Here is a 25633-nt window from a genome sequence, read left to right as displayed (position 1 = left end):
CATCGTTGGTCCTGTGGTGACCACCACACCACCCTTGGCCATCCCAAAAAGCTCCGTAACTAATTTGGGTCCATTGTAAATGTTTAGTGTCGTTGTAATTAGCATCGGTGTGAAGTATTTCTCTCTCCCCACTTGGTGTGTCAATTTGAGCATAGGGCACAAAGTCCATTTTCTCTTTGGCGAGTAGGTTCTTTTGAAAATCATATTCATTGTTGTTCTTTCTTTTTCCAAATTATTGATTCGAATTGTGGGTTTCAAATGGCTATGGTGGTTGAAAGTTTCATAGAAGGTGAGGGAAGAAGGATGTTAAGGTTGTTCTTGAGGTGGAGGAAGTGGTTTAAGGTTTTTCTAGTGATGTCATTGTTGAAAGAGATAGATATTTGGCAAATGATGATGAATCTTTGCTTCCCACCTCATCACTTGAATACACTATTTGGTTATTTAAGTGATAATGAGAATGATGTACAATTCCCACCTCATCATCTGAAACTGAAGTTGTTTCAACATTAATTCACAAAATGAGAGTATCTACTCTATGAAATCACACTAAACATAAAAATATGTACAATTCCTACAAAAAGAATCATAAATTGGAGGTAAAGCGTTATTTCCTAGCAAATATACAATACAAAACTAACTCATGAATAGCAACTAATAGGGTACGAATTTGGAGGCTATAAATTATGGTGGAAAAAGTTAGAGGATTTTTTTTTAAAGAATTTTTTAGAGTTATTTGATGATAAGCATGCTCTAAAACTATCATCTTATGATGTTTTAAGTGAGAATGTCTTACATATTTATGTTGAGTATTTGAAGGTAGTTAAGGAAAAAATATTTCAAGTAATTCAAACACATGGACAACAACTGAGATAGATGAGATTGCTAATGTTGGTTTCAAGGCTGGATTAAAGTTGTTGTGGAGAGTCATATTGATGTTGAGGGGTATTGTGCAGGTCCAACATAATGCTAACATGGAGGTTAGTGTGAAAGGTGATATGGATGAAGACTCAAATAATGGTGAGGAAGATACTAATAATGATGCGTTTGAAATTGAAGAAGTTGAGGATTTGAAAGCTTATTTATTGATACCAAAGAAGGATAACATATTTATGTCAAGAGACATAAAATTAAGCATCAAATTGTTGATGATTAATTGAGTAAAGAGTTAGATAACAAGAATGACTCAAATTCATATGTCGAAGTTAAAGTTATGGTGACTAAATTTAGGAAACACAATGTGTAAGAATTTTAAATTCATACTTGAAATTAAGTTCTCAAGTTCGAAACAATTTAACAATGTTGTAACGGAACATTCAATTCTAAATGAGAAGGAAGTAACATTTGTAAGGCATGATGCTAAAAAGGTTAAAATGGAATGTACACTGAAGTGTAATTTTTAGGGTATTTGTAGTCGAGATAAAGAAAGTTGTACTTATACCATTAAAATCATACATCCTAAGTATAAGTGTGGAAGAATGTTTGCCAATAAAAATGGAAAGACAATTTGGGTGTAAAGCAAATAGTGGAGAAATTAAAGTGTAACCCACACATAACAATTAATCAAGTGGTAGATGAGATTAGGTTGAGGTTTTCTATTGGAATCACAAGTTCCACTATTGAGAAGGTAAAAAATTAACACTAGAGATGAATGAGGGAGATGCTTGCAAGCAAGATGTTATGTTGTGATCTTATTGTGTTAAGGTGAAACGAAAATGAAATGATAATACATGCTTGTTAATTTTCTACAAACATAATTATAATGTTAACAACCTATTTTGAATTATTTCGACTAAAATACTAAAACTTTCATTGTAGGCAGAGAATTTCAAGGGAAACAACAAACAATCACTAAGGGGCAAAGGGAAAGTAAGCCCAACAAATGAAGATTTAAAAATGAAAAACATCAGCTTAGAAAAACAAATGGTATATTGTGTTTTTTTTACATTTAATTAAGTCGTGTTATGTAAATGTATTTACACTATTTTTTAGGGTCACAATATTAAAGGTACTATTTCAAGTCTGATAATTAATGCATTTGAGATCTTTTGTGAAATTGAATTAAGTTTGTGGTGATGTTTTGTGATGATGTTTTACCTTTATTTATTGTAATTGAAATTAGCCTTGCATTGATAAAGTCTAGGGGGTGCTTGATTTACCTACTTTTTATTTTCATGTTCATTGAAAACAAAAAATTATACTAAAATTATGTTTGGTTTTAATTTTAGAAATTGTATTCTTTAAAATTTTTAGCAAAAGAATATCAATTTTGAAAATGAAAAAAAAATATCATTTTTGAAAACACACTTTCTGAAAATGGTGATTTTAACTACTTAATTTTTTTTCCAACTGATTCCGTATACAACCATCTCGTCATCTATTTTCTCTCTTATTTTGTTTTTTCTCTATGTAGAATACAAGGTAAAATCATTCTTTTTTCTTCATTTTGTTTGCTCATAATAAATTGTTAACTCATTGTCAAGTGCACCAATTTGTCCAAGTAGTAAATAAAATGAAAGTCCAGTATCAAGCCCATAGGGACTTTGTTTGTACTCAGAGTTATGTATATTCAATTTTAAAGTAATTAATGAATTGATTCAAATATTTGTGACATGTGACATTAAAAGTAAATTGACGTAAAATTAAAATAATTATCTAGCATGTGCAAGGCGAGAAAAACAAACACTCGGAGTGATGAAACGACGGTCGGTGCAGAATTACGAATATGTTGGGACTTAGCCTATCGAAACTACTCTTGATGCAATGTTAATGATTTTTCTCTATTCAATATTATCCCAATTATCACCTCTATCTACTCGTATACTCTAGCCATAAATTCTCACACGAAAGAGCCTAATTTACCTAATCTCTTAAGAGATAAACTAGTTAAATTGTATAATTAACGAAGATGCATATAACAGGCTAAATAACACAATTCTATCCCTAGAAATGAACTATTTAGATGTTCTTTTCCAGTTCTTAAGAGATAAATATTTTCCAATACCTAAATCCTAAAGCATAGCATGAATATGGATGATCAAGTCACAAGCATGAAAATAAGCATAAAAAAGAGACAATGAAACTGAAATAATATTAAATAGATAGTAAGAATCATTACATCAAGAGTTTTTGGTTGCTAAGCTCCCAACAATGGATGGTTTAGCCTCTCATTGCCATGAGAGACTTATAATTACAAAAAGAGATGAAGATGGATGAAGAGAATGAAGGGAAATGGAGAGAAGGTGGAAAGATTGCTTCAAAATGGATGAGTTCCCCCTCTTGGACGTGCCCTAGGGTGTTCTTCAGTATGGGAAACTGAATAATAATGTTCCCTCTCTTTTTCCCACTTAAAACGTAACTCAATTTTTTATTTTTGTGATTCTACGCTTTTAGTGAGGCTACACGTTTAGCTATGAGTAAGTGGCCACGCGCTAAGCGCGCCTTCATGTGACATCTGACTCCCAAAGTGGCTTCTTTGTGCTAAGCGAGGACTGCCTGTTGAGCGATTATATCGTACTGAGCGAGAGTCTCTATGCCTTCAACTCTCTTCCATGTCTTCTTTTGTGTTTCTACAAAAAAATACACCACCAAAACAATATAAATTTATCAGTTTGAGCATCTGCTTGACAAAAACTCAGAGGATGCCAAAATCCTAATGATTCACACAAAAGGAAGTGATAAAAGAGGGGGAATCCAATAATTTCTAAGTGACTTAATTACAAAATATATGTTGGATCGAGTGGCCTCGAAATAATTAAGAAGGGGAAGGTTGAATTAATTATGAACTTGTCTTGATTAATTAAAAAATTTATCCTTCTTAATATTACTAGATTCAATTAGGCTTTACTACTAAGTTATGAGAAAGTAAAGAACAGAAATAATAACTTAGACAAAAGTAAAGCAGAAATAAAAAGTACATAGCGAAAAAGTAAATAGTGTAGGGAAGAAGAAAACAAACACAAGTTTTTATATTGGTTCGGCAATAACCCGTGCCTAGATCCAGTCCCCAAGCAACCACCGGTTCTTGAGATTTCCAATAACCTTGTAAAATCCTTTACAAGCAAAGATCCACAAGGGATGTACCCTTCCTTGTTCTCTTTGAACAACCAAGTGGATGTACCCTTCGCTGGAACTGATCCACAAGAGATGTACCCTCTCTTGTTCTCAGTATTACAACCCAAGTAGATGTACGCTTTACTTGTACCACAAAGGATGTACCCTCCAATGTGTTAAGACAAAGAATTCTTAGGCGGTTAGTCCCTTGAATCTTTGTAAGGGGAAACAAAAGATATCTCAGGCGGTTAGTCCTTTGAATCTTTTGGCAAGAGGAAGAAGGAAGAATCAAAAGAATTCTCAGGCGGTTAGTCCTTTGAATCTTTTGGCAAGAGGCAAAAACTCTTAGAAAGATGTTGAGAAATGAATCAGAAAGTTCTCTCTTTGAATGAAAGGAATCTGTCTTTGAAATCCGTGTCATGGTCACATATTTATAGTCATTTGATGACTCAAGTTAAAAGTTGTGACTCTTGGCAATTTCTTCAAAACTAGTCACTTTTTAAAAGTTGTGACTCTTTTGAAAACTAGTCACTTTAAAAGTTATGACTCTTTTGAAAACTAGTCACTTAAAGGTTGTGACTTTTGAAAAAATCTTCAGAAATAAGTCACTTTAAGAATTGTGACTTTTGTTAATTTATTTTTCAAAATAAGTCACTGGTAATCGATTACCATCATAGTGTAATCGATTACACATCAACAGATGTGACTCTTCATGTTTAAATTTGAAAATCAAAACGTTTAGAAACACTGGTAATTGATTACAAGTATTGTGTAATCGATTACACAAGTTTGAAATGATTTGAAAAGGTTTTATCACAAGTTGTGACTCTTGAAATTTGAAATTTAACGTTTTAAAACATTGGTAATCGATTACATGATTATGGTCATTGATTACACCTTTGTAAATCAGTTTGAAAATAATGTTGACTACTGGTAATCGATTACTAGAGAATAAAACTCTTTGGTAAAAGATTTTTCTTTTTGAAAAATTCTCTTGATCAAAATTGTGTTATTCAAATTTTTCTTTTGAAAAAATCTTTTTATACTTATCTTAATGGTTCTTGAAGTTCTTGCATATCTTGAGTATTCTCTTGAAATTTCACTGAATCTTGATTCTTGATTGAACAACTCTTTGATTCTTGAAACTTGTTTGACTCTTGATTTTTGACTTGAGTCTTTGGCATCATCAATATAAACTTAGACAACTTTGATTCCACAATATACTTTTGCTCAACAAGTATCATGAATATATATTGTTCTCATGAATAAAGTATGCTATCATGGTGCTCCAAAGTTTATTATATTCGTTGCATAATTTAATTGACTTTTTTTTATATACATAATTTAATTTGCTTTGTACAATATGTATTATTTATTGTATAAGGACATATAACATATATTGATTACTATTTTTAGGAGATTTTGAAAATAGAAAATAAGAAATAAAACCAAACATATATTGTACATTTAAAAACCTTAATAATATATAAGTATAATATAATTGTGTTTATTCCTATTGTTAGGTATTTTGGTTTTAAGGCTAAGCTTGAAAACAATTTGTTAGGTTGTGGGCATTGTGGGATGTGTTATTATGTCTCACAATGCATTCGTGTATTTTGTTTTTGTGCAATTAATAAAGGTTGGTCCTAATAAGATAGGTAAGGTACAAGAGGCTCTTAATTACTATTTAATTGAGTCATATACTACACTTGAAGAAAAATATGGAAAATGAGTCTTATGTATTTTTTATATATCGGGAATTAGGTTATTGGTAGCTAAACAGAGTAACACTCTCACTGGCACATATGTTGGACAATTCATAATGAGGTTTCCTTAACCTTCATTTAAAGAAATGATTGAGAGTGTTGATCACTCAAAGTTTTGTGATTGTAACTATTATTTTGAATATATCAAAAGCCTCATTGGATGTTTTGAATGAATGACTCAATATACTTCTTTTAACATTTAAATTTTAGACAAATATGAATGTTATACTTATATTATATGTTTACTTTTTAGTTTAAACTTTAAACTAAACAAATGTGAACGCATAGTTTTGGTTAAAAAATGTTTAAATTTTTATAGTTTTATCTAATATGTATAAAAAGTATTTTTTTCCTAATCAAACATGTTACTGTAGAAGTACTTATAAGATCTTTTGTGTAATTTTGTAAAAAATACTTCTACAATTGGTACACCCAAACAAGTTAAAAAGCGCTTTTAATTTTTTTAAAAAAAAATGTTTTTTTATAATTGTAACCAAACATAAAACAATTTTTGCTTATATTATAGTTGCTTAAAAATAAATCACTTTTTTTAAAAGCATTTTTAAGTCTAAAAAAACAAATCCATATTCAATAATGAATTTACTTTTCTTATAAGTTCCTTCACCTTTTAAGGGTTTTGATTATTTCCCTTCCTTGTTTTTATTTCTATATTTTGTAGAATAGAAATATGTATTTGACTTCTTTGAGTTAATTCCATCTGATATCGTTGGCGATACTGGATTTAGTTACTTCTATTTTATTATTACTTTTTTTGTGCCACAAAGTATTAGACTATTTTTTTGTCACATAAATACTAGTTTTTTTAATATAATTAAGTTTTACCATTTTGAAATAAGAAAATATTTTAATACAATATTTATGTATAAGTGATTTAAATACTCGATTAAATGCTTATGTATAATGAGAGAAACACATGGTTAATTTTAATAGAAATATGTATTTGACTTCTTTGAGTTAATTCATTTTATATCTTTGATGGGACTGAATTTGGTTATTTCTATTTTCTTATTACTTTTTTTTGTGTTACAATTTGTGAGACTATTTTTTGTCACATAAATATTAATTCTTTAATATAATTAATTTTTATCATTTTGAAATAAGAAAATATTTTAATACAATATTTATGTATAAGTGATTTAAGTACTCGATTAAATTTTTATGTATAGTGAGAGAAACACATGGTTAAGACTTTAATATTTGATAATGCATGAACAAATATATGTTGTCTTAACAATTTTCTCTTCTAATTACTTTTATCATGTTTCATGTCAATTACTTTTGCCTTCAAATTAGCTTTTTACATTATTACCAAAAACTTAAATCATCAATCAAAATTAACTTTTGTGTGAATAACTAACCTACAATGTTATACACTTATTATACCTTACAAATTTTAGCTTTTCATTTGAGTTTTTGCATATAGACTACATATCAATATTGTGTTATTAAATGTTTCAAATAAGTTATTTATCAAAACATCACATTTGCATGGAAACTAAATATGTGCTTACAAGATTGAGATAGAATCGCATTCAACCAATCATACACTTTAATGGTAATCTACTTGATTTGTTGCATTTGATCATCCCATGCCTCCACATAGGTAGTCTTAGCAAATCCCTTGACAATGTACCACCAACAAAATTCTTCTTGAAATTACTATACAAATGTCTTGCATAAAATTTATGCTCAACACCTTCCAATCTCATCAAATGTTAGAAACAAGCCTTATTAATAACATTAGTGAAAAAGGTTCCTAGTCCGCATTCATAAATATCCGTCTATTTATTCTTACATTCTCAATATCTTAAAGTAAGAGATTATAAAATTATCTAAATTTTTTTGTTGTTTTTGTCTCCACAACAACCCAAACTAAAGAAAAATATTAATTATTATCATCTCCCTACATGGTTATCAACAATTATCCTCTATATTTTGTCTTAAGACGACATGCATCTAAATCTATGAATGGTTTATAGTTGATCATAAAACCCCTATTGCTTACACTCAATCATTTCTCTTTTTGCATCATTCTTGACAAATTTTAGGGTTAAATAAGTTTTTGGTCCACCAACTATTTCATATTTTGTTTTTTTTTAAAGGCTTAATTATACAATTGATTTCTTAATTAAATTTAAAGTTCATTTGACACCCTTAATTATTAAAAAATTTAATTGGATCCCTCAATTATTAAAAATTTCAAATAGGTTATCTAATTATTTAAAAATGCTACCATCATATCTTTTATGCCACATAAATAAACATTTTTACATTAATTTTCAATTCAACCAACATAAAACAAGAAATTATTTTATCGATTCCAATGTAAAAATGACGTTCTTGTTAAAATTTGTGGCTCATGTAAATAAATATTTTTCTACTTTTTTGAAAATATAAAAATTAAATAGAAATTTAAAGTGATTAGAATAAATAATAATTACAATAGAAATTATAATTATAATCATGTAAAAAAAACAATTTAACGCGTTCTTATGGAAAATATATATTTTCTACTTATCTGAAAATAAACATAAAGTCAAATATAATATTATTATTCTCCAAAATCTTTTTTTTCAACAATATTCCAATAATACTTAAAATAATTTTTCAAAACTCTTATGAGAGAAAAATATCATATTCTCAACTTACAATTTTGAGAATAAAATTTTCAATCCACTAAACAAACACATGGTTTTTTTTTCATAAATACACCTTCTTTCTTTTGTTTCTTTTCCAATCTACACTATTTTGGAATTTAATTCCCAATATACACTACTTCAACCTTCTCTCTCTTTTTTGTTTTTTTTAATTTAAGATATTATAAAATATAAATATTGTATTATATAATTTTTTAATTGCTTTTAAAATTACTTATTTATTAAATTAAATTTTATAATTAAATTTTATAATTTTTTAAAGAATGATATTATTAAATATAATTATTTTTATTTTATTATTTAATTTACTTAACATATTTTTTAGGTGAATATTTTTATTTAAAATCTGAATTTTATAATATAATTATTTTTAATATAATTATATTACTAAATATAATTAGTGTGTTTATGTCATTAGATTTAATTATTAGAAATGAGATGATTTTTTGTTTAACAACTTATTTATAAAAGAACAATACATTATATTATCAATAAAATACTTAAACAATTACACTTTGACTAAGGAAAAAAATTATGATGAAGATATGTTAGGACAATTGTTTCTTTTATGACCATGTTGTTAGCCAATTTTACATTTTTTTTTATTTTTCTTCATTTTTTTTTCTTTGTTTATCTCATTAGTAATACAAGTTGAAACTGAATGACCTCTTAACGTTCTAGTTAATACTGTTGCCCCTATGACAGCAGACAAAACAATAATTGCTAATTGAATATCTTTAGAGATATTTTTAATGTATTTTTATTATAAAAAAATAATTCATATTTAAAAATTATGAGTATTTTTAGGATGCAAGTCATAAATAATAAAAATATTAATTTTTATCACTTAAACAAAAAATAACTGTTAAATAAATATTTTTTAAAGATATTTTTAATATATTTTTATTTAAAAATATTTTTAAAGATATTTTCAACATAACAATTACTATTCTTTTTAAAATTTTATGTCTATATTTTTACTATATTTTTAAATTTATTTTAATACTACTAACTAATTTTTTTATTTTTTAAATTAACGAACATAAACAAAATATAAACAAATATAAATTTAAATTGCAACACTTACCTGGGTTTCCCCTTCCATCCTTCACTTCAAAACTCAACTCTCTCCCTTCGCTTCTTCTGATTCGCATTCGACAGCAACTGCGTTCGTTTCGTTTTCGCTCCCTCTGTCGTTTTTGCTAATTCGCTGCGTTTCGTAGCTCCTCAATCATGGCCAAAGGCGTAATCTCAGACGAAGAAGGTGAGCCCTAGAAACTCCCTAATTCCTCTTTGCAGTCTTTTCCCCTTCGAAGTTTCTCACATTTTCTGTTTATTTGGCACTTCAATGCGCGCAGACGACGTCGAACTCGACGAGGAAGAGAGGGAACCCGTCGACGGTGACGAATTGGAAGAGGGTCGCGATGTAGACAACGAAGAAGAGGACGAAGAAGAGGGTATGGGCTTTGATTGGTTCGAAATTTCTGAACTACGCGCTTCGTGAATGTTATTTTTTGTTTTATTTTATTTTCCAGTTTTTTTTATTCGCATGCTAATTTCTTCAGTGGCGGTGTTGGGTTTGTTAGAACATTAGGGTTTCAACCTTGAGAGTTTAGCATTTTGTTCTTTTTTTGTTTTTGATGTTTTTCATTTTGTTTTTGCTTATATGAATGTGATATTTAAGATGGTTTCTTATTTTCTGTAGCCAATAATAATGTCCATAGGATTATCCCTTCATGGGCTTTATGCCATCTTATTATTGTTGCTGATCCTCTTTTTCTGTTCCTCCTCACTTCAGAAGGGCAGGATGAATATGAAAACGATGGGTTTATAGTGGACGACATTGAGGACGAAGAGGAGGAGGATGAAGAAGAAGAGAGAGCAGAAAGTGATGATGAGCGACAGAAGAAGAAAAAGAGGAAGAAAAAGTCAGTTTAATTTTTATCACTAATGTATTTTTTTACCTCTGTTTGTGGTTGAAGTTGATGAACTTATATGTTTAGAGAAGAAAGCACAATGATTGGTAATATATAATTTTTTTTTTATTAATTTAGATATATTTGTATGTGTGTATGTGTATTTATTTGATAATCACTCTTGCATCAAGTAGCTGATAGGTTTTTTCCTTAAAACTATTCACATGTTGTTTGAATGACATAATTACATATAAATCTGTCTTTTATTTTTTTTAAAAGTTCAACAATGCGCATGGCTGGCTTCTGCCCTTCCTTTTTTCTCTGGTACCCCTTGGTTCATTCTGTGTCCCTTTGGAGGGAGATCGACATTGGATTGAATTTTTTTGATTATTTGCTTTTGTCTATACTTGGTTGAAATTTTAAACATCAACGATGTTAACATTCATATTTGACAAATTAATCTCACTATTTTAGGGAGGAGTATGTCCTTGATGAAGATGATTATGAATTGCTGGAGGACAATAATATCAATATTCATCGTCGGAAGGTTTTGAATTTTTTGTATATGTGTTTCAATTTTTTTTTATTAATGTTGGCTTTCAGTGGATAAATACCATGCTATATATACAAATTTATTGACAATAATTTTTTATAATTCATAAGGAGAGCAAAAAGTTCAAGCGGCTGAAAAAAGGCAGGAGGGATACCGAGGAGGAGCCCTCTGGGCTGTCTGATGAGGAGGAGTTTGTTGGAAGTGGTAAAGTTGGGCGAACTGCTGAGGAGAAGCTTAAACGCAGTTTATTTGGTGATGATGAAGGTATGCTCCGGTTGTGGTGGTCTATTCTTTTGGTTTTACATTGACAGTACTTGATTGTTGTGGGAAAATTACTTTCACACTGAATGAATTATAGATATATCACTTTTGGATAAATGAATTCTGAGCTTGGAGATATTCTCTGAAGAACAATTTTGTAAGAAAGAGTTAACTGTCTCATGTGGAATGCCATTTTGTATGCCAAAAGTAATTTATGCTCATACATGCACCAATAGCCAAGCACTTGTTTACTATGCCTTCCATGTATTACAGGAGCTCCACTTGAAGACATTGCTGAAGAGGAGGAGCAAGGAGAAGAGGAAGAGGATGCAGACATTGGAGAAGATGATGAAATGGCCGACTTCATTGTGGATGAAGAAGAAGTTGATGAGAATGGGGCTCCTATGAGGTATTTTAAATGTGTTTTTTAATTTTTATTGTTAAGAATCAATTAATTTGATCTAAGGATCTGTTACTGCAATTCTATATAGGCAGAAGAAGCTGAAGAGAAAGAAAACTAGGCAGGCTCCTGGAGTCTCTTCTTCAGCTCTACAAGAAGCTCAAGAATTATTTGGTGATCCAGATGAGTTGATTCTGAATCGCCAGAAAAATCTAGAAATGAGTGAATTTAGAGAGACTAGACTTGAAGATGAATTTGAGCCTATTGTTCTTTCTGAGAAATATATGACAGAGAAGGATGACCGGATTAGGGAGCTTGATATTCCCGAGAGAATGCAGGTCTTCTGAGATCTCTGTGGACATAGATAAAAATTTTCTGATTATTGAAGTGCTCTCTTGTATGATAAACTGCTTTTATTTTTATTATTATGTAGATATCAGATGAGAGTACTGGTGCTCCTCCGTTGGATGCAAGTAGTATAGATGAAGAGAGTCAATGGATTTGCAAGCAACTTAAAGATGGAGCAATCTCTTGGATTCCCAAGAAGATTTCAAACTCCCAGAATAATGAAGAGGATGACTTACCAGTCGACAAGGATGATATTATCAGATTTTTGGAACTGCATCATGTGCAAAAATTAGATGTTAGTATTATTTTATTCATGAGTTTTTGAATATATTGTTAGTTTTATCTTAATTTTCCTAATGTGGAAATTTTGTCTTCTAGATTCCTTTTATTGCTATGTATCGGAAGGAGGACTGCTTAAGCCTATTAAAAGACCTAGAGCACCCTGAAGCTGGTGATGATAATTGGGATAAGAATGACAAGACACCTACTCTGAAATGGCACAAGGTCTGTGAACATTGATTTTGGTAATCATTTGTTACTATTATGTTTGTATGTTTATTATTAATAATGCAGTTAAAAATCTGCTAATGGATTCATTGTGCATTGTTTAGGTACTTTGGGCTCTTCAGGACTTGGACAAGAAGTGGTTGCTTCTTCAGAAGCGGAAGAGTGCCCTCCAGTCATACTATAATAAACGGTTTGAAGAAGAGTCCCGTCGTGTGTATGATGAAACAAGACTAAACTTGAATCGTCAATTGTTTGAATCAGTTATGAGATCGCTGAAGGAAGCAGGATCTGAGAAGGAGATTGATGATGTTGACTCCAAGTTCAACTTGCATTTCCCACCTGGCGAAGCTGGTGTTGATGAAGGACAATACAAGAGGCCTAAAAGGAAGTCTATGTATAGCACTTTCAGTAAGGCTGGTCTTTGGGAGGTTGCAAGCAGGTTTGGATGTAGTCCTGAGCAACTTGGATTATGTCTAACTGAAGTTAACCTGGTAAGCATGCTTAGATTTGGAACTGCTGTTTGTTTTGACCCTATACTAAAGGTTTTGTTTTCCATGCCCTGTAGCAAGAGTTGGAAGATCCAAAGGAAACACCAGAAGAGATGGCTTCCAACTTTACATGTGCTATGTATGATACCCCTGAAGAAGTACTTAAATGTGCCAGGCACATGGTATGTATCTGTAACTTTGTTCGTTCTCATTATAAGGCTGCCATTGTTTGATCCTGTTTGTTATTTTGTTCCAGGCAGCTGTTGAGATAAGTTGTGAGCCTAGCATTAGGAAATATGTACGTAGCCACTTTCTTGATCATGCAGTTGTCTCAACTTGTCCTACTGCTGATGGAAATACAACAATAGATTCTTTCCATCAATTTGCTGGGGTGAAGTGGCTGCGGGAGAAGCCTTTGTCTAAGTTCGATGATTTGCAATGGCTCCTTATACAGAAAGCAGAAGAGGAGAAACTCATTCAAGTTATTATTAAACTGCCTGAGCAGTATCTTAATAAGTTAATAGACCAATTCAATGAATATTATATTAGTGACAGTGTTAGCAGATCTGCTCAACTGTGGAATGATCAGAGGAAATTGATACTGCATGATGCCATTTTTCGATTCCTTTTACCATCAATGGAAAAAGAGGCAAGAGGTGTCTTGGCAAGTAAAGCAAAGAATTGGTTACTTATGGAATACGGGAAAGCCTTATGGACTAAGGTTTCTGTGGGACCTTATCAACAGAAGGAAAATGATCTTGGCTCAGATGATGAGGCTGCTCCTCGGGTTATGGCGTGCTGTTGGGGCCCTGGAAAGCCACTAACAACTTTTGTCATGTTAGATTCATCAGGTGAAGTGCTTGATGTGCTTTACACTGGGTCACTTACCTTTAGGTCACAGAATGTTAATGACCAACAACGGAAGAAGAATGACCAGGAACGGGTGTTGAAGTTTATGACCGATCACCAACCACATGTTGTTGTTTTAGGAGCAGTTAACTTGTCTTGCACCCGTTTGAAGGAAGATATATATGAGGTTTGTGTGTTGATTTCTATGTTATGCCTGTATGTTGGTGAAATAGATTGGAGGATTCATCACTTTTATGATGTTGTACCTTTCCCCACAATTGTAGGAATTCTTATCCCCTTTTAATTCCAATCACCTAACCATACATGGAAATGGGAAGGCTCAATTCTTATTCGTATTCCTATTTTGATTCCCATTCTGCTCCCTCATACCAAATATGCACTTAGTAGATTTGATTGTTTTTAATATACCCATATTTTCCCAAATACACTATTCGAATTGGTCATCTTTACCTTCTACTGGGTAAGTTGATGATGTATGATAATTACAATTAAGCTGTAATAAATTGCCTGAGTAATGGTGTCACTAGTTTATAGTTATTTATTTGCATACGAATCCTATAAGTTGTTTGATTCATGTATTTTTCTCCACTAGTGGGAAAAGGCTTTTGTTGTTGTCATGTGGTGGGTCTTATCTGTGATTTGGTCTACTTTTATCAGGTCATTTTTAAGATGGTGGAGGAAAATCCTAGAGATGTTGGGCATGAAATGGATGGGCTCAGCATTGTCTATGGGGATGAATCTCTTCCTCGTCTTTATGAAAATTCTAGAATTTCCTCTGAACAACTTCCTTCTCAACAAGGTTTGCAGCTCCCTCTCTTTAAGGAATCCCATAATTCATCCTATATATATATATATATATTTTTTTTTTTTTTTGCATTGATCGGTATATATAAGATTTTATCTTCTTACTTTAATAGGTATAGTGAGGCGAGCTGTTGCTCTTGGACGTTATCTCCAGAACCCATTGGCAATGGTTGCAACATTATGTGGACCTAGAAAGGAAATACTGTCATGGAAACTGAGCCCTTTGGAGAGTTTTCTCAACCCGGATGATAAATTTGCAATGGTCGAGCAGGTTATGGTAGATGTCACCAATCAGGTTGGCTTAGACATTAATTTAGCAATAAGTCATGAATGGTTATTTGCTCCGTTACAATTTGTTTCTGGGCTTGGTCCACGGAAGGCTGCATCCTTACAGAGATCCCTTGTAAGAGCTGGTGCAATTTTTACTCGGAAGGACTTTCTGACTGAACATAAACTTGGTAAAAAGGTGTTTGTCAATGCGGTTGGTTTCTTGCGTGTCCGGCGAAGTGGTTTAGCTGCTAGCAGCAGCCAATTTATTGATTTGCTGGATGATACACGAATTCATCCTGAATCTTATATTCTTGCACAAGAGTTGGCCAAAGATGTGTATGAAGAAGATGGCACAGGTGATGCAAATGATGATGATGATGCACTGGAGATGGCCATAGAGCATGTGAGAGACCGACCTAGTTATTTGAAAAACCTTGATGTTGAGCAATATGCTTCTGGGAAAAAACGTCAGAATAAAATACAAACTTTCTATGACATAAAAAGAGAATTGATTCAAGGTTTTCAGGATTGGCGTAAGCAATATGAAGAACCAAGTCAAGATGAGGAATTCTATATGATTTCAGGTGAGACTGAAGAGACCCTTGCTGAAGGCAAAATCGTCCAAGTCACAGTTCGCAGAGTGCAAGCCCAGAAAGCAATATGCGGGCTTGAATCTGGAATGACTGGAATCCTCTTGAAAGAAGACTATACAGATGACTGGAGAGATATAATTGAATTATCTGATAGGCTACATGAAGGTGACATGCTCACTTGTAAAATTAAGTCAATCCAAAAGAATAGGTATCAAGTCTTCCTTGTATGTAAGGATAGTGAAATGAGAAGTAATCGGTTACAGAATAACCGTGATATTGACCCCTATTACCATGAAGACCGAAGCTGTTTTCAGAGTGATCAAGACAAAGCTAGGAAAGAAAAGGAGCTTGCAAAAAAGCATTTCAAGCCAAGGATGATTGTTCATCCACGCTTTCAGAACATAACTGCAGATGAAGCAATAGAGGTTTGTAACTGAATATTTTTATGTTAAATTATGTATTTTATTGGCCTTCTGTTAGAATCATAATTGGATTTTCCAAACTTGTGAAATTGTTCTAGTTTTCTGTGTATGCACATCTCAACATGTCTTTGAAGTTGGAATTTAGAAGTCAATCATTGGTGAGAATTTTTTTTTTCAATGATTGACTCCTAAACGTAAATTGGTTGTATGTACTGGGAAAGTTGGTTTGGATGTGATCACTTTGAAACGATTTATGTACTTGAGGTAGATTCATAGTAATATTTCCTTATTTTATTCTTTTTCTCATTGGTTGCTTCTTATTTTGAAGAATAAGCCCATGATATTCTCTGAAATAATGAATAATTTTGCTTGCTTGAATTTTGGTGCTTAGAGATCATAGATTCAAATAAATCCATTGGGGTTCTAGTTCTTAAAATTTGTGTGGGTTTTTGGTGTGATGAACTTGGTCTTTGGTAGGATTGGATATATAAAACACCATCTTCTGAGCAAGTAGTCATTAAATGAAAAAGATCCTAATTTGATTTTTTCTTTAGCAAAGATTTAAGGATTGATATGGTGCTAGCTTAGCTTTGCCTCTATCTTTATACAGTTCTTGTCTGACAAAGATCCTGGAGAAAGTATTATCCGTCCTAGTTCACGAGGACCTTCATATCTTACTTTAACTCTCAAAATTAATGATGGAGTATATGCCCATAAGGATATAGTTGAAGGTGGGAAGGAACACAAGGACATTACAAGCTTACTCCGAATTGGGAAGACACTAAAAATTGGAGAGGACACTTTTGAGGACTTAGATGAGGTAAGTCTTCCCCAATTTTCTGGATGCATTGCTTGTGACTGTATGACTTACTTTTTCCTACTGATTGTTGTTTAGGTTATGGACCGCTATGTTGATCCCTTGGTGGCTCACTTAAAGGCAATGTTAAACTATCGCAAATTCCGAAAGGGTACAAAAGCAGAAGTTGATGAACTTTTGAAGATGGAGAAAGCCGAGTATCCGATGCGCATAGTCTATAGTTTTGGCATCTCCCATGAACATCCTGGCACATTTATATTAACTTACATAAGAAGTACAAATCCACACCATGAGTACATTGGGCTTTACCCAAAAGGATTCAGGTTTAGGAAAAAGATGTTTGAGGACATCGATAGGCTTGTAGCATATTTTCAGAGGCATATTGATGATCCCCAGCATGATTCAGCCCCTTCGATTAGATCTGTGTCTGCTATGGTACCAATGCGAAGCCCTGCAACTGGTGGCTCATCTGGGGCATCTGGGGGTAGTGGTTGGGGTGGTGGTTCAAACAGTGAGGGTGGCTGGAGAGGTCACTCTTATGATAGGGGGGATCGATCATCTACTCCTGGTTCCAAGACAGGTATATTGATTTGGTTTTGAATTCAGCTGTATTAAGTTTTCATATATTCTTCTTGGAACTAGTTGGGTGTTGGACTGGCTAATTATTGTTGTCTGGTTATCTAATCAGTATGCTCTTGCAGCTTTGCTGGGTTAAATAAATTTAGTTTAGTTATTTTTCCTCGGATGTCATCTGGTAGCCCCGGCTACCTGCTGCTTGTTAAGTATGCACACTTTCATGCTCATGTATCTGTAGGGATCACAAGTCTTCTACAGTTAAAATGCTGACTGGTTTCCTCTTCTCCTTGTTTCTGTTTAACCTATGTAGTCAATAGCAGCCGCTATAGCGGCGGAGTGGAGCGGAGCGGCCCCCATCCGCGACGGGCACCTCTGTAGCGGAGCGGTTTCGTGTCGCGGCTGGAGCGGCCGCACAGGACGGAGCGGCGCGGGTTCTGGATCGGTTTTTTGCGCCGCTACTTCGAAGCACCCTCCCCTTTTCCTCCTCCTCCGCCACCCTCCGTCCTCCTCCCCCTCACGTGCCGCCGTGGCGGCTTCATCCCTTCCTGCCTCTCCGACGACGCTGTCTCCACGTGCAACTTCGACCGTGGCTTCACCGTGATCGTCGCCATCCTCCACCGCATCGAGCCCCTCGACAACTCCGCCATCTCGAAAGGTGTGTCCCCCGCCGCCAGAGACTCCGCGAAGCAGACCATTTCCACCATGCTTGGATTGTTCCCCTCCGACCACTTTTCTGTCATCGACACTGTCTCCAAACACCCCCTCCACCGCCTCCTCTTCTCCTCCCACAGGTTAACGTAGTTTATGAAGAATACGGATGGTTAACGTAGTTTATGAAGGAACACTTGGTTTAAAATTTAATTAAAAATATTAGAATAGAGGGTGGGATTGGCCGCTCCGCCATGCCGGTATTGATTATGTGTTCGGTATTGATTATGTGTTTAACATGTTATCCAATTAGTTTTCACCTGTCATTTTTCCAGGAAGATCTGACAATTTTTTTTTTCAATCTAAAATTTATGTCCGTGTTTCTTTTGTTCTACAGGACGAGGTGAATACAGAAACAATGGGAATCAGGACGAACATCCTAGTGGAGTGCCTCGTCCATATGGTGGTGGACGAGGACGTGGTCGTGGCCGAGGTTCTTATAATAATAGAGGAGACAACTCCAATAATGAAAGACAGGACTCTGGTTATGGGGGCAGATGGGGTTCTAATAATACAAAGGATTCTGATGATGGTTTAAGCAATTTTCCAGGGGCCAAGGTTCAGAATTCTCCTGGAAGAGAAGCTTTTCCTGGTGGTTGGGGTGGTGGTGGAAGCGGTGGAGGTGGAGCTAGTAACAGTGACAATGGTGGCTGGGAACAAGCAAGTGGTGGTGCTGGTCCAAGTGATGGTGAACAAGGAAGCTCTGGCTGGGGATCTGCCACAAAGAAAGCAGCATCTGGGAACGGATGGGGGTCTGGAAATTCTGGCGGTGGTTGGTGAACTCACCTCACCTCTGAGAACTTAGATTAGCTTTACCCGCAGTAGGTTGATCCTGAAGTAATCCTTTTTTCCCCCTGAAATGAATGGATTATGATACTTGGGTAATTTCTTTTTGCAATGAAATGAATTCTGACTGTTTCTTTGAACTTGGGTCCCTGCATGGTGGATGGTGGTTAGGGTTTGTCATGTAAAGCACCACATTTGTTCATAACTGTGACACACCCGGAGAATTAATGCTTTGGATATCAGGGGAGCAATTTCCATTCCTGAAACCCGAGCATATTTGTATGCACCCGACGAGCGAACAGATAAGTTATAAAGGGATGCAGTTCCCGTTGAGAATGGTGTGTTTGCGCCTCTTATATTGGAATATACCAAATAGTGATATGGTGCCCGCATTATAAATATACTAGTATTAGAACCCGGGCGTTACCATTATTTTGGAATGATTAATCAAATAATGATATGAATTTAGATGAAATATTTTGGATATGAACTCAGTCATGTGCACCTACATTTTAACTATAAGATTAGCATTGTCTATGAAAATAACTTTCAATTATATGAACAACAAATTGTCAATGCACAGGTAATATTATTAATTATTATATATAAGAATTATTTTTATTAATATAATTGACATATAAGTTTAAATATAAAAATTTTGTAGAAAATATTCTTTCTCTTAAGTTAAATTTAATTTTTTTTATTTGATTACGGATAAAAAAATCTTATTTGATTTCATAAAAAGATGTTTCCTGAGTTTTATTTTATACATAATTTTTATATTGATAAATTTATATTCAAGTTCATATAAATTATATAAATTAAATTTATCGAGATTGCTTCAAAAGATTAATCCCTTTTTATTTATAATCTATAATAATTATTTTGAATCAAAGAACATTTTTAATTGTCATTTTTTAACAAGAGTGTTTTTAATTGTTTTTCTTTAACGAAAGTGCTTTCAGGTTTTTTTTCTAAATATATTTTATCTCTTTCAGTTTATCATTTCCTATATTTTTAATTATAATTTGAATATCAACATATTTGAAAAAAATTATCAATAAATAAAGATAATATTTTATTATAGGTTTAAATATGATTTTGATTCTTAAAAAATAAAATTTTTTTGATTTTGGTTCTTTATTTTTTTTAGTCCCTATAAAATTTCATACTTATTGGTTTTAGTCAACTAAGTGAAGCAATAACATTAACGTGTGTTTTTAAATTCTTATCTATTAAAAAACAATTGACTACGTTAGATTATTAATTGATAAAGGATTTAAAAATATATTTTACTAAAAAATTACATGTAATTGTCATATCACACTCTATACTAATGTAACAAGTCATTATGTGATCATCGCTATTATGTTATCGATTAACTTGTTATTTGACAGTGATAATTAAATTAAAAAATATTAAATAATATTGGACTAAACCAAATAAAGGACCAAAGTCAAAATGACTTTATCTTTGAAGTACTCCAAAATCATATTTAAACCCTTATTCTAATATGAATTATTTATTATAAATTTAAAATATAATTTGTATATTAAAAATATTTGATTAGTAGTATAAATATTAGTTATATTATAATTTACACATTTAAAAATATTTATTTATTATAAATTATAATTATATAAAATAAACATTGCACAAATTACAATACTAGTTTTTTCTAATACGAACTCGTCATTTTTTTTACAAGAAAACGGGTTTTAATATGGTCAAACCAAACGCATAAAAAGAATCCAAATAAAAAATGAAGAATCCAAAAAAAACTGAGGTATATAAAGTCTGATTGTTAGGGTTTTAGGCTGTTAGATGTGTTGAGATCCACTGCTGCAGAATCCAATTTGTGACACTAAATCTAAGTTACTATGACTGCGCAGACCCAAGAGGAGCTTCTTGCGCAACACCTCGAACAGCAAAAGATCCATGTAATCCACATTAAAAACTCTCTCCTTTTCCTTTTATGCGTTATTTTCCTTAATTTTGAATTGGATTCGAAACACTCCAATTGAGTTTGATTATGTGCAAATGTTTTTCATCACTTAACTATTTTAGGATTTGTAGCCTGTGGACTTTGAAGGACTAGTAGTAATGGGTTACTGTTAAGGTGTTTTTTTATTTATTATTATTCGAGAATATTGAGGTTTTTGATAGCTTTGTAATTTTTATGCAGTTTGCCTTCTTTGTTTTTTCATTAGGGATTCGATCAGTAACTAGAGATGAGGAAGAGAGTGTAAATTACTAGGTTTTCTATTGGTTAAGCTGAACTTTTTTCTGTGCAATCAATTGAAAGGTTTCTGGGGATTCAGCAATTTTTATGAAAAAGAAGAGTTTAGTTTTCAAATCAAACTTAGTAGAAGAACTCCGTCTTTAGAAAAAAAAAAAACCTCAGTTACTGTTCTAGAAGAACAATTACAACTAACAGCAGAAAGTGTCTCTGAATATTATTTTTGTTTTTCAGCATAACCTTAGCCTGTGTTTGGATTGATGGTAGATGGTGGATTGGATGAGAAAGTCGATTGATTGTTTCTTTTGTGAAAAACTAATAATAGATCGGGATGGGACCTGATTCATCCCATTCCATTTAGTCCAATTTTTATTCTCTCTCAATTTGGGGTGTAGGGGATGTAGCTAATCTTTTAAAATAAAAAATCCCTATTTTGACCAGCTAAATAAACGTAATCCTTTGAAAGTGATTGGGGTAATATAGAAACTATCGAGTTATAACTTATTTCGTTCTGTCTTTTTTCCTAACAATGGAATGGAATCTCCATTGCATTCTATTATAGAATATCCTAACAGTAAAATAACATTTTAATTCATTCCATCCCATTATTTTCCAATCCACTCCATATCTAACAACCTACTATTTGCTGTTTCTAGTATTTTGAACATTTGAATAATATCTTTTGTAGGATGATGAACCTGTCGTCGAGGATGATGATGACGAGGAAGTGGATGATGATGATGACGATGAGGATGATGACCATGACGAAGGTAAGTTGGTAAATGAGATTAACTGAAGAGTGCTCATGACTTGCTCACTTTCATTCTTGCATTTGGCAAAGGTTTAGTAGCACTCCTTCAATAGTTTGGTTGGAATTATATCGTACGGGAAAAGAATGTACATGGTTTTTAGATTAATTTGGCTTGTCTCGACTTACAAGGGACCAAGGTTTTAAAAATTGGTCACAGTTGTGATGTGATTTCATCGCATTTGTTGTTATCGCAGTAAATTGTGGACAAATGTGGTTTGTGTAATCATTCTCATGATTTAATGATGCAAATTGAATATTCAGGCACTGCAAATATACTAAGTTGTAGTTTACCTATTTTATACTATTTTTTAAACTTATATACCAATAAATATAAAGTGAATCACAATAATTTGATAAATTGTAGCATTTTATTATATCTACAATGACTCATGTTCATTTTTAAAACATTGATTCTCTCATTTGATTTAAAATTTATATTTTATGTTAATTTTATACATTGTACAATTTTTAAAATTTGTTCTGTGTCTTTGAGTTGTATCACGTGTCCCATGTCATGTCTATACATTTCAGGATTGTTCTGTATTTAGACTTGAGTCGAGAATTGTAATAAATAATGCCAATGTCATAATAGGCTGGGTGGATCTTGGATCTGGTATCAGAATAAAAATGAACATGCATGGAGATCATAACAAGTCTATGTTCTGTCTGACTGAGTTAATATTGATATTTTCTTTGTACATGAACTGAAGCTACAAAGATAGATCCAATTTACAATCTCAGAGGAATTTGTGTTCTATTGCAGGACTAGAAGGTGATGCATCTGGTAGGTCGAAGCAGACCAGAAGTGAAAAGAAGAGTCGCAAGGCAATGCTTAAACTTGGAATGAAACCTGTCACAGGTGTCAGTCGAGTGACAGTCAAGAAGAGCAAGAATGTTAGCATTTGACTCATCTTTTTCGCTTTTCACCACCCTTTTTCATTTGTCAGATCTATTTTGCTTTGGTAAAAATTGAAACTTTGGACTTTGTTTGTTTAGATCCTGTTCGTAATCTCAAAACCAGACGTTTTCAAGAGTCCAACATCTGACACGTACATTATATTTGGGGAAGCCAAGATTGAAGACTTGAGCTCACAGCTACAAACTCAGGCGGCAGAGCAATTCAAGGCTCCTAATTTGAGCAATGATGGATTGAAGCCCGAATCTTCTGCTGTTGCTCAAGATGATGAGGAAGTGGATGAGGCTGGTGTAGATCCCAAGGACATAGAGTTGGTGATGACTCAAGCTGGTGTTTCAAGACCTAAAGCCGTTAAAGCTCTGAAGGCAGCCGGTGGTGACATTGTTGCGGCCATTATGGAGCTAACTAATTAATGGTCCGGTTTGGTTGAATTTTAGAATGTGTAGCCATTTTTCTTTGATCTTAATTTTTGTTCTCCTTGAATTTGAAATACTGGTTTGTCAATTATCTGTGTAATTGTCGGCATGGAAGGAAAAGACTGTAGACTTCATTTGCAACAAATGCATGTTCAATGCCAAGTATGTCAGTCATAATTAGCAATTATCTAATATAGATACAACCCAGTTACGATCTTGAATGAGATTTATATATCACTGCATTTGTCTTGCCATTATTTAAGACAATCTTATGACTTGAATGACAACCTAACACTGTAACACATCTTTTTAATATTATGATCATTGGTTGCTGTTGAGCAAAAATAAAATGGATACTTCATGCTTATTTTATACACTAACATGGAAACTCGTAACAAATGATTAACATCATTAATACTCCCTCTTTTTTTTTTAGTGTTGGATTTTTGGAAAATTTTAGTTTCTATATATATGTTTTGTAAAATTCAAGATAATATTTATTATTCTTTTATCAATTATATTCTTCTTTATTTTCTAATATTAATTATTTTATGCATGTATTTATTGTGGAGTGAGTAGAAAAAGGGGTAAAAAAGGAAACATAATGATTATTTTATTAAAATCAAGAAAATTTATTGTTTTTCTTGGTTCCTACAAAACAACCTTAAAAAGGAATGGAGGGAGTATACTATTAGGACGGTTAGTGTAGTCGGGTGGTGTAATGGTTAATGAGTTTTTGTTCTCTTAAAATTAACTTGATACTTAATCCTTAATTTTACTTTTGTGACATGTTATTCCCTCTTAAACTTATATGTAAGTAAAATTAACTAATTTTATATTGATTAAAAAAATAATTGACATCATTTAATTTTATTAATTTTAAGTAAAAAATAAAATTATTTTAAAATTATTCTTCATTAAAACTTGATATCATACAAAAAAAAAAGTCATTGAAAATAGAATAAAAAGTATATAAAGGATGTTTTCGGAATGATAACATTAAATATGACAATTAATTAGATTTACTTATATTTAAATTTAATATATGAGACTATTTTTTTGTTTATATATGAATCCGGAGGGAGTATTAAAGAAGCTTATAAAAAACTAACTTTGTTTGCACTATGGCAAGAACCTCATTGAAGAAATGCTTTCCATTTCTTTCTGTTTTCACGAATGCTCTCTCTTCTGCTTATAATTATCCCCATGTATTTATTTTCCTAATAGGTGCCTTGTGGTTCTAATTTCCTGTATGGTCATTGCTATATATGGAAATTGAAAAATGTGTTGAACGAGAACTTACTTTGAGCAAAGTTATATGTTGGCTTTCATAGAAGCACTGCTGCTACTGAAGTACTTTCTCAAATCATACATCCGCTTAAAAAATGATTGACTCTTATGTGAAGGCTTTAGAAAAGTTTAAGTATGCCGTTTACATAGAAATGATTTACTTTGCTAAAGATAGAAGGCTAGGCTGGAGCGGGTTTAGTGATTGCATTTACAATGAAAATTCGACAATGGGGATAAACCTTTTTGTTATGGGCCTATGTCTATTTATGACTGTTTGAAATATTTTGTTCATAATATTTGTTATAGTTTTAAGGATATCACAAAAGGTCAAGTCTTACATTATTTGGAATAATTTTGACTCATGTTTATATACCATTTTATGATATGGACTTTCAAAGTGGCTAGCAAGAAATGAAAGTTTTGTATGCATGAGCTAAGCTAGGGTCACATGGACTTGTCGTAGTACAAATCTACCAATTTTCCCCCTGTGTGCGCGATAATGGGCCTTTTTCATAAATGTATTTTATTGTTGATTTAATTATGTGATTCCTTTTTCCATTTTTGTGCTCCCCTTTCACCTTACTGCAGTGGACCAATGTCTTGTGAATTTCAGGTAGTTATTTTAGACATCAGTGGTTGAAGCTGAATGTCATTCTGCATATAACACTATTTCTTTTGCTTGGGTACAAATTTATTCACTTTACACAACCTTATAGAGAAATGCCTTTTTTTTTTTAATTATTACTATCGTTTTTAAATTTTGGGCTCAGAAGTATATATGTTATTCTTCGTTTGGCTTGGTGGTAGTATGAGGAAGGAATTTCTTTATCTACTTCAACAATCAATTTTGAGGATTGACTGTTGATTATGTAATTTATAGGCTTGTTGCGTCCTTGCTACAATCTATTAGGATGTGTATGTTTTTCACTGAAAAAATGATAGTTAGTTTTGCTACAATGAACAAGGTTGTAATCAAGTTTCACCCTCTGAATTAAAATAGAATTAGGGAGTGAGACAATTTTTAGCGTGGATTAAAACATTGTCCTCATCTCAGGACAAAGAAAATATATGTGCATCTGTTGCATTTGTTTTAACATCTTGATATAGGCCTTATTATATTAGGGAGACTTTTGATTTTCTCTAACGGC

General features: G+C 32.6%; 2 protein-coding genes across 4 annotated transcripts; both read left to right on the top strand.

The window, feature by feature from the left end:
* The first annotated feature begins 9586 nt into the window (after positions 1-9586).
* On the top strand, positions 9587-19303 carry LOC114399873 (transcription elongation factor SPT6 homolog). Of its 3 annotated transcripts, XR_003663851.1 has the most exons (18): positions 9587-9758; positions 9853-9951; positions 10293-10422; positions 10885-10957; positions 11074-11227; positions 11498-11633; positions 11716-11962; positions 12058-12267; positions 12351-12476; positions 12584-12970; positions 13045-13149; positions 13224-14003; positions 14495-14636; positions 14755-15929; positions 16537-16746; positions 16822-17323; positions 17445-17525; positions 17630-17762. XR_003663851.1 is itself a non-coding variant. In XM_028362088.1 (17 exons), exons 1-17 carry the CDS (start codon positions 9728-9730, stop codon positions 18805-18807), a joined length of 4950 nt encoding a protein of 1649 aa, XP_028217889.1. In that variant the 5' UTR covers positions 9587-9727; the 3' UTR covers positions 18808-19303. The 3 variants fall into 3 exon arrangements, 2 of the variants coding, with proteins under 2 accessions (XP_028217889.1, XP_028217890.1); XM_028362088.1 differs by lacking the exons at positions 17445-17525; positions 17630-17762 and adding an exon at positions 18365-19303; XM_028362089.1 differs by lacking the exon at positions 17445-17525 and having other exon boundaries at positions 17630-17771.
* A 1293-nt stretch (positions 19304-20596) lies between these two features.
* LOC114400134 (nascent polypeptide-associated complex subunit alpha-like protein 1) lies at positions 20597-23437 on the top strand. The gene is made up of 4 exons (XM_028362431.1): positions 20597-20753; positions 21741-21822; positions 22627-22757; positions 22860-23437. The coding sequence occupies exons 1-4, from the start codon at positions 20694-20696 to the stop codon at positions 23190-23192; spliced, it is 606 nt and encodes a 201-aa protein (XP_028218232.1). The 5' UTR covers positions 20597-20693; the 3' UTR covers positions 23193-23437.
* Positions 23438-25633: the final 2196 nt, after the last annotated feature.

The sequence above is a fragment of the Glycine soja genome, chromosome 19, assembly GCF_004193775.1.
Source record: "Glycine soja cultivar W05 chromosome 19, ASM419377v2, whole genome shotgun sequence".
Classification (NCBI taxonomy): Eukaryota; Viridiplantae; Streptophyta; class Magnoliopsida; order Fabales; family Fabaceae; genus Glycine; species Glycine soja.
Note: the sequence above shows the minus strand (reverse complement) of the source record. Positions and strands in the feature narration are given on the sequence as shown.